The sequence below is a fragment of the Clupea harengus genome, chromosome 4 (assembly GCF_900700415.2).
Source record: "Clupea harengus chromosome 4, Ch_v2.0.2, whole genome shotgun sequence".
In the NCBI taxonomy this organism is placed as follows: Eukaryota; Metazoa; Chordata; class Actinopteri; order Clupeiformes; family Clupeidae; genus Clupea; species Clupea harengus.
The window spans coordinates 26,389,444-26,399,443 of record NC_045155.1 but is presented as its reverse complement, the minus strand read 5'-3'; the positions used below and the strand labels follow the sequence as shown (position 1 = coordinate 26,399,443).

The window sequence follows — 10,000 nt, the reverse complement described above, 5'->3', positions numbered from 1 at the left end:
CTCCGCTAATCTAACTCTAATATCAGTCCTTGGTCAATGGGATCCCTCCTTTTTCCGGGGGTGTGGCAAGCTTATCCAGCTACACTTAAGTTAGCCTGCCCTGGAGCAGGTTAGTGCTAATCGATATGTAACTATGGTGATTTATCAAAAGTTGCTTCCACGAACCAAAAAGAGGGGCGTTTTTTATCTTAGCCTGAAAATTAGCTCGCTAAACCGTTTAGCGAGCTACGACGAATACCCCCCTGATAGGCGGTGTCACACTCCTGTGTGTGTGTGTGTGTGTGTGTTAGCTGCTAGGCTGTGTCACACCCCTGTGTGTGTTGTGTGTGTGTGTGTTGTGTGTGTGTTAGCTGCTAGGCTGCCAGCTGTCCCCTACACAAACATCTTTCTGTCTCTGTGACTACCTCTGCTGTGTGAATGTGTGTGTGTGTGTGTGTGTGGTGTGTGTGTGTGTATGCATATGAATGTGTGTGTGTGTGGTGTGTGTGTGTGTGTGTGTATGTATATGAATGTGTGTGTGTGTGTGTGTTAGCTGCTAGGCTATGTCACACCCCTGCTCCGCCATGCCGGCTGTACCTTATTGCACAGGTGTCGGCCGCCTCTGTGACTACCTCACTACCTCCTCTGTGACTCTGGGAGCGAGGAGGGGAAACTAGAGGGAGCGAGGGAGGGAGGGAGGGAGGGAAACTAGTGGGAGAGAATGATTATTAGGGTTGTAATTATTGTTGTCATAGTCAGTTGCTTGACTGTCTCACTTCCAGTTTTTAATGATTTTCCCTTCTCTGTCTCTTTATTTTTCTCTCATCTCTCACTCTTGCTCTTTCTGTCTATCTCTCTCTTTCTGTCTATCTCTCTCTTTCTGTCCCCTCTCTCTCTTTCTCTCCTCTCTCTCTCTCTTTCTCGCTCCTCTCTCTCTCTCTCTCTCTCTCTCTCCACAGAGTGATGACAGTCTGGAGTTCTTTGCGCCTGACATTAGGGCTAGCCTGATGTTTCTGGAAGAGACCCTCGAGTCTCTGGAGCTGGAGGTGGAGGATGACAGTGGCCTGTCCAATGACGAGCTCGAAACACACACTCCCACTCTCACACACTCATCAGGGCTTCCTGACAAGGTCGCCAACATCTGCATCCCCACACACTCAAGGCTGGAAGGTAAGTTAACCTGCTACCTGCTACCTGCTACCCAGGACGCTGCGCTCGTCTAGTGAGCGTCGTTTGGCACTGCCGTCTGTGCAAGCACGGCAATCCAAACTATTCTCATTTGTAGTTCCACGTTGGTGGAACGAACTGCCTAGTACTACCAGAGCAGGGGCGTCCCTCTCTACCTTCAAGAAGCTTTTGAAGACCCAACTCTTCAGAGAGCACCTCCCTTCCTAACTGGCACCTTGACTAGCGCTTAACTTGCACTTCAGCAGTTACATTCCTGCACTTCTTTTTCCTTTCTAGGTCGTTTTTCTAATTCTTATGTAAAGTAGTATTTATTGTTACACCATGTTTTTTTTATTGCTCTTAGCTTGACTGTTCTCTCCCTTGTACGTCGCTTTGGACAAAAGCGTCTGCTAAATGACTAAATGTAAATGTACCTGCTATCTGCTACCTGCTATCTGCTACCTGCTACCTGCTACCTGCTAGCTGCTACCTGCTACCTGCTATGTTGCTAAGGTGTTACTGTGGGAAACGCTGTAGGTAGAATTCACAGTAAGTATACATGGACAGCAACCCACCATGCCCCACCACCACCACCATGTGCCCTCACCCCCATGTCCCCCCACCATGTCCCCTCCCCCCCACCACCATGTACCCTCCCTCATGTCCCCCCACCACCACCATGTCCCCCCACCCCCATGTCCCCCCCACCATGTCCCCCCACCACCACCTTGTCCCACCATGGCCGTGGCAGTGCGGTAATTAGCATTACTTGCCACTGACGCCAGCAGCTGTGATGGCAAATCTGAAGTGGCTGAGAATCCCTGGACTATAAGTTATGAATAACAGTTTTCTGTTGTCCTCCAGACGCGTCCAGTTACCACGACGATCCAAACCGGGTGAAGGGGAAGGACCACAAGCCCTCGCTGAGCTACATGGTGCCCACGCCATTACTCCTGGCCAATGGCGTCAGCTCCCTGCGGCCAAGAACATCCTCGTCGGCTGCAGACCACAAGCCAGAGCCCCACGCCACTGACACGGGCATCACCCCTGGCAACATCACTGCTAACCCAGAGAAAGCCGCTAGCGATAAACTCATTACTGATCCAGCTGATGTCATAACTAGGCGACACACTGCTGACCCAGGTGAACTCACTGATATACCCACTGCTAAACTCACTTCTGATGCATTTGAAACAGCCATGGGCAATACGACTGGCTCAACTCACCCGATCGGTGATGGACACACTGTGGGTCCTGCTGAAATGGCTACTAACACAAATACCAGCGATCCCGTTAAATTGATCACTACTAATATAGCGGGTGACCCTGCTATTGACCTCAAGCCAGCGGAATCAAACGCCATGGAGGCTCCTGAGAGTCCTGCCCCCACAGATACCCCTGAGGGCATCAGTGAGGAGGGCATCAGTGAGGAGGGCATCAGTGAAGGCTCTGGCAATGCCAGTGTGGCGTCTGTGGATGAAGCTACTGCCCTGGCAACTCCTGGCATTGCCCCTGTTGAAGCTGGCATAGGATTTCTCCCTCCCCCTATGGCCTTCATGGACGAACCTGAAGAGCACAGCAACTGTGAAGTTCCGGGGCACTCTGCCGCAACTCCTGCAGACATGCCAGCTCCAGATGCTCCAGCGAAAGACGTTCCTGCTTCTGATACTGCTTTTCCAGCGTCTGACATTCCAGCTCCAGATGCTCCAACGAAAGATGTTCCTGCTTCTGATACTGCTTTTCCAGCGTCTGACATTCCAGCTCCGGTGATTCCATCTGCAGATATTCCTACCCAGAATGCTTCCGATGCTGCTTCCGCAGATGATCTTCCTCAGGTTACCTCTGATGCTGCTCTCCCAGCTGCTAGCACTCCAGACCTCGGCATTCCACCGCCAGAGATTCCAGCACCCAAGAATCCGGCTCCTGATGTTCCAAATCCTGTAATTCCCACTCTAGATATTCCAGCTGTCATTATTATTCCAGCCACTGATATTCCTGGTTCTGAAGGAGAAGATCCACAAAACGCAGTTCCCCCTTCCCAGAAGCCACCGAAGGAGAGTGGGCCGGCGAGTGTCGACGCAGCCGCTCAGAGAGGCCCTCTGTCGAACAGCGAGCTGGAGAAGCTCAGGAAGAAGGCCTCCACGAAGAGGGCTCCAGGTGCGGTACCTGTGGTGCAGATCCGCAAACCAGCGCCCCTCTCCCAGGCGTCCGTGACCTCCGAGGCCCTGCCTGACCCCCCTCAGGAGTACTGTGACCCCAAAAGCCCTCCGGCCGTGGCCCCCAAACCCAAAAAGCTGCCCGCCAACATCATCCTGAAGCCACACCGGTCGGTCGACCCGGTGAGTGGTCCGCTCATCTCCCCCGACCGGGTTCTGATGGACCCGCAGAAGGTCCGCTTGGAGGCGCTGAGAAAGCTTGGCCTGCCCACCCCCAGCTCTTCCGTTGGCCCCTCCCTCCCTCCAAGGTCACGCATGTCAAGGTCAACACCTCCAGGTCCCACGTCACCTGGCCCTTACGCCTCGGGTCGTTCCACCCCGGATCTAAATGCTCAGCTTCCCCCAACTCAGCCCTCTCTGAGGCAGCCCACTGGACCCAGAGCAGAACCACCCTCTACATCAGAAGCACCCAGCCCCCAGCAGCCCTCCTCTGCCCCCCACGGCAAGATGGTAGAGGTGCGCCTGACCCCCCCACCGGTGTTGGCCGCCGGGGTAGTGGAGCCGCACATGGGGGGCATTGGGTTGCCCCGGGAGGAAGAGGACGACCAGGACGAGCTGGAGGTGCCCGATCATCTCCCACCCAGCCCCCCCGCGACACGTGCACCCTTTAGCGCTGACAATAAGACTGCACACCGTTACCATGGCATCAGTGTACAGATTAGCCCCCACAGTAAGAACGAAGGGGACCGGCGCGAGGCGCTGAAGAAGCTGGGCCTGCTGAAGGACTAGCGGCCTCACTGGACCAGAACCATCTCCTAGCAGTATCCAACCTCACTGGACCAGAACCATCTCATAGCAGTATCCAACCTCACTGGACCAGAACCATCTCATAGCAGTATCCAACCTCACTGGACCAGAACCATCTCCTAACAGTATCCAGCCTCACAGAACTAGCATGAACTTAAACCAGGGTTCTACCACACCGGACCAACATGAGATTCACCAGCGTCTAACCACAATGACACAGTAGCTGGAGATATCAGCACACTCAGCCTGGACTGGTATTTACTAGCAGCGACCCATACTGACTTAAGAACACGACCCATACTGGCTTTGGACAACGACCCATACTGACTTTGGACAAGCTTAAACCCGTGTTTTTTTCCAAAGAACCTGGACTTACACCAGTTGATATAAACTGTCAGCCCCAACTAGGACACACCCTCTTGTTTCAGTACCCAGGTCAGAAGGGCTATCAGCAGTAACCTCCACCCAGGTCAGAAGGGCTATCAGCAGTAACCTCCACCCAGGTCAGAAGGGCTATCTGCAGTAACCTCCACCCAGGTCAGAAGGGCTATCAGCAGTAACCTCCACCCAGGTCAGAAGGGCTATCAGCAGTAACCTCCACCCAGGTCAGAAGGGCTATCTGCAGTAGCCAGGTCAGAAGGGCTATCTGCTGTACCCTCCACCCAGGTCAGAAGGGCTATCTACAGTAACCTCCACCCAGGTCAGAAGGGCTATCTGCAGTAGCCAGGTCAGAAGGGCTATCTGCAGTACCCTCCACCCAGGTCAGAAGGGCTATCTACAGTACCCAGGTCAGAAGGGCTATCTGCAGTAGCCTCCACTAGTCTTCCTCGTTGATGGACCCACTTCAGTACGTAAAGCTCTTAATGGGGAACGCTAATGGTACTTACGAGAAAGGGAAAGGGAGTCTGCCATGTAATGTCCAGAGTAGTAGTTTGCAGCTGAACGTCTGAACCTCCTGCCTGAAACATGCTAGGGGTTACTCCGCAGTTAGCAGGATCATGGGATGCTCTGAAAATGTATTAAAATATAACATGGACTCTGTGTAAATAAATGTATAAAAATAAAACATGGACTATCTGTGTAAATAAATGTATAAAAATAAAACATGGACTCTTTGCGTAAATACATTTATTAAAATAATACGTCCATTTTTTTTAATAAAACATGGACGTTAAATGACGTTTGGTTTGACCGGTAGCTGATGTGCTCTTAGATTTTCTGGGCTCTTGGTACACACACACTCACTCAGGTACACACACACGCTCACTCAGGTACACACACGCTCACTCAGGTTACACACACACTCACTCTCAGGTACACACACACACTCACTCAGGTACACACACACACTCACCTCAGGTACACACACACACTCACTCAGGTACACACACACACTCACTCAGGTACACACACACTCTCACTCAGGTACACACACACTCACTCAGGTACACACACACGCTCACTCAGGTTACACACACACTCACTCTCAGGTACACACACACGCTCACTCAGGTACACACACGCTCACTCAGGTACACACACACACTCACTCAGGTACACACACACTCACTCAGGTACACACACACTCACTCAGGTACACACACACACTCACTCAGGTACACACACACTCACTCAGGTACACACACACACTCACTCAGGTACACACACACTCACTCAGGTACACACACGCTCACTCAGGTAAGCTGACTCAGGTACGCACAGGTACACACACACTCACTCAGGTACACACACACTCACTCACTCAGGTACATACACACTCACTCAGGTACACACACACTCACTCACTCAGGTACATACACACTCACTCAGGTACACACACGCTCACTCAGGTACACACACGCTCACTCGGGTACACACACTCACTCAGGTACACACACGCTCACTCAGACACACTCACTCAGGTACACACACACTCACTCACTCAGGTACATACACACTCACTCAGGTACACACACACTCACTCAGGTACACACACACTCACTCACTCAGGTACATACACACTCACTCAGGTACACACACGCTCACTCAGCTACACACACGCTCACTCAGGTACACACACTCACTCACTCAGGTACACACACACTCACTCAGGTAAACACACGCTCGCTCAGGTACACACACACTCACTCAGGTACACACACGCTGACTCAGGTAGACTGACTCAGGTAGACTGGCATTTTGGGGCTTGTTCGGCTAGTGATGTACAAATTCAGGTCCGGGATGTTCTGATCGTTAGTGTACTACCTGGAATGCAGCAGGTGTTTAACCCGGGGGGAAGGTGAATATTTATCATATTTACGTGTAGTCATTTGGCAGATTGTTTTGTCCAAAGAGACCTACAAATGAGTGAAAATGAGAATCCAAGTGAATAGCTCATGAAGGGGGAAATAGAAATAGAAATAAAAAATAGAGCGCAAAGTGACATGAGAAGAAAAGTGTCAATTGAATTGAATTGAATTTTAATGCCAGCGGAGGAGGACCACAGAAGGTTGTTTTTTTATTCACGTGCAGGAGAGGAACAGTGTGTGAAGAAATGGACTAGCACTGCCCGTATTATAGCGCGCCTTAGCAATGCTAATGGACTAGCACTGGCCTTCTTATAGAGCGCCTTAGCAATGCTAATGAACTAGCACTGGCCGTCTTATAGAGTGTCTTAGCAATGGTAATGCACTAGCACTGGCCGTCTTATAGAGCGACTTAGCAATGCTAATGCACTAGCACTGGCCTTCTTGTACGGACATGTACAGTATGCAATGTTTGGGTGAAAATGAGTTTATGATAGTTCAGTGGAAGTAGAGCAGTTATGTCTGAGGAGAAAGACTTGTGAGATTCGTGTATATTAAACAGAGAGAAGTGTGTCTGTGAGGAAATGCACTCACCTAACCAATATGTGAAATGGAAGCGGCCCCACAGAGCTCGAGGGCCATGATGGATGTTTGGCTTTTGATGTGACATCACTGGTGTTCCTCATGTTTGGGTGGCTTGTGATAAAGTGCTTGCTTATCAGCACTAGAGAGAAGAATGCGGAGGGAAAGCCAGCATTCACACACACATACACACACACACAAACACACACACACACACACATTCCTGTCTTTGACACACAGTGCTGTCTTTGTTTAGCAGAAGGCCTCATTGATTTCCTAAAATCTCCGGCAGCAGTCTCTGATCGTGTATGTAGTGTTGTGTGTGTGTGTGCACATGTGTGGTTGTATGTGTGTGTGTGTGTAAGCCTGTGTGTGCATGTGGTGTTTGTGAGTGTGAGCCTGTGTGTGAGAGAGTGTGTGTATGTGTGTGAGAAAGGGAGAGAGAGTGAGAGTGTGTGAGCTTGTGTATGTATGCAGTGTGTGTGTGTGTGTGTGTGAGAAAGAGAGAGTGGGAGTGTGTGAGCTTGCGTATGTGTGCAGAGTTGTGATCAGATATGTTATTATATTCCAATATTCCATGTGGTGACATGAATCAATCAATGAGTGATGAGACCCACTGGCGCATCATTCTGATTGGATACTGATACATCATTCTGATTGGATACTGATTAGATATTTTTAGGAGTTTACATTATTCTTTTATGGTCTACATTACAGGTCAGAATAATTATTCTATTATGTTACACATTTGAGCTTCATTTTGTCTTTTTGCAGTGTGAGAGACATTTTTTGGGTGGCAGGTTATTTTGTTATTGTGAGGTTGACACCTGTCTTTTCTTTCTAAGATCACCTGTGTGAACGGAATAAACCTGATAAGACACACGTGTGTTTGTTACGTCAACTCGTTTAATTACTTATGCCACAGCAGCTGATCCATCTGACAGGAACTTGTTTGACTTGCTGGGTGTGTGTGGGCGTGTGTGTGTTCCACTGGGAGCTGCTCTGTGTGTGTGTGTGTGTGTGTGTGTGACACATCAGAAGCTCACACAGACACCAGAACCTCATTTAAACATCTCAGTCTGTCTGGGCATGTCTGTTGGTGAACTGTTGCTTTGAAATGGTGTTTTGTCCAAGAAAATAATTTAGTTAAAATAATTTAGTCTGCTCTTTTCTTGGAACCGTCTTGTTTTCACTCTTACACTAAACTGTGGCGCAGTGAATGTTCCCCACTGCACTGCACTTTGTGTCTCAAGTCTGCTCTTTCAATCACCTGATTTTATGAGCAGCATTCCTATACCAGTTTAGAATCTTTATGGGGATGTTTGTTTCTGCGGAGACAATGGAGTTCACCGCAGGAGTGGCTGCTGGGTGCAGTTCTGTGGTCAGTCAAAGGCTGCACTACTCCTGGTCAGCACCAGGTGGCAGCACACACTTACGTGTAAAGTTGTCAGAATGTCCTTTAGTTGTCTCTGAAGCTCTCTTCAAGCTGTTGAGGCAGGATGTCACACACACACACAGACTCTGTCTCCCTGTCTTACACACTCACACACACATACAAACACACACACACTTGTCATACACACACACTCTGTCTCCCTGTCTCACACAATCCCACACACATACATACACACAAACTCGTCACACACACACACTCTGTCTCTCTGTCTCACGCACACGGACACACTCGTCACACACACACACACACACACACACTCTGTCTCCCTGTCTCACAGACTCACGCACACATACATGGTCATCTTTCTCTCGTTTTGTTCTTTCTTCTCTTTTTTCTCTTTCTATCTCTGTTTCGGCTCTGGGAAATCTCTTCCATGCCATCTCTCTCTCTCTCTCTCTCTCTCTCTCTCTCTCTCTCTCCTTCTCCTTTTCTCTCCATGTTAATTCACATTACTCAGTTTTGCTGTGAATTGATACTGTACGAACCTCTTTGACATGTAACACTTTTGTATGTGTGTGTTAGACAGGGAGACAGAATGTGTGTGTGAGACAGAGAGACAGAGTGTGTGTGTATGACGAGTGTGTGTGTGTGTGTGAGACAGAGAGACAGAGTGTGTGTGTGTGAGACAGAGAGACAGAGTGTGTGTGTGTGAGACAGAGAGACCGAGAGTGTGTGTGTGTATGACGAGTGTGTGTGTGAGACAGAGAGACAGAGTGTGTGTGTGTGTGTGTGAGACAGAGAGACAGAGTGTGTGTGTATGACGAGTGTGTGTGTGTGAGTGAGACAGAGAGACAGGGTGTGTGTGTGTATCTCCTCATTGCCAACACTTTCTGTCTTGTTTGTGTTATCTGTCTGCTCACGGACTGGGTTTCTCTCCAACTCAAAATAACGACTCTCTTTAGAAAACACACACACACACACACACACACACACACACACTCTCTTTAGAAAATCTATCTATTGTTTAGTCTATTGTTATTGCAGGGAGACCAGCTCAAAGCAGTCTTCATAACGAGTCATCTCATGAAACGCACACACACACACACACACACACACACACACACACACACACACACACACACACACACACACACACACACACACACACACACACACACAGGGAGACCAGCTCAAAGCAGTCTTCATAACGAGTCATCTCATGAAACGAAGCCTATTATCATTGTAGGGGGGGGCCCGTTTGAAGTGGTCTTAGCGACGCACACACACACACACACACACACACACACACACACTCTCTCACACACTCACACACCACACACTATCAAGGAAAGATTATTGTGAAAGCTGGAACATCCACTCAAAGTGGTGTCTTATTTTAATTCAAATGTGTCCATGTGTGTTTGTGTCCAGAGCTCGTTGTGTGCCGCTTCACAACTGACCTGGCCCACATCCGGCGTAAATTCGGGTCAGAACCAGTCCAGCACACACACACACACACACACACAGAACCAGCCCCGCTCCTGTAGGTCTTCGGCCCAGTGGCCTTAATTAAAATGCGCTGACAGAGGGGGGGGGGGGGGTATTTT

General features: G+C 49.6%; 1 protein-coding gene across 2 annotated transcripts in view; it reads left to right on the top strand.

The window, feature by feature from the left end:
- LOC116220348 (fibrous sheath CABYR-binding protein) overlaps positions 1-5,183 on the top strand; it is a 14,668-nt gene extending 9,485 nt beyond the window's left edge. The window contains exons 3-5 of one of the 2 annotated variants that reach the window (XR_004163596.2): positions 939-1,149; positions 2,011-4,544; positions 4,579-5,183. Coding sequence is in view for 1 of the 2 variants with exons in the window: in XM_031566860.2 (XP_031422720.1) it covers positions 939-1,149; positions 2,011-4,091 (2,292 nt within the window). In the remaining variant the exon portion in view is untranslated. Of the gene's footprint in view, positions 1-938; positions 1,150-2,010 lie in introns of both variants that reach the window. The other variant, XM_031566860.2, reaches the window with a different exon arrangement.
- Positions 5,184-10,000: the final 4,817 nt, after the last annotated feature.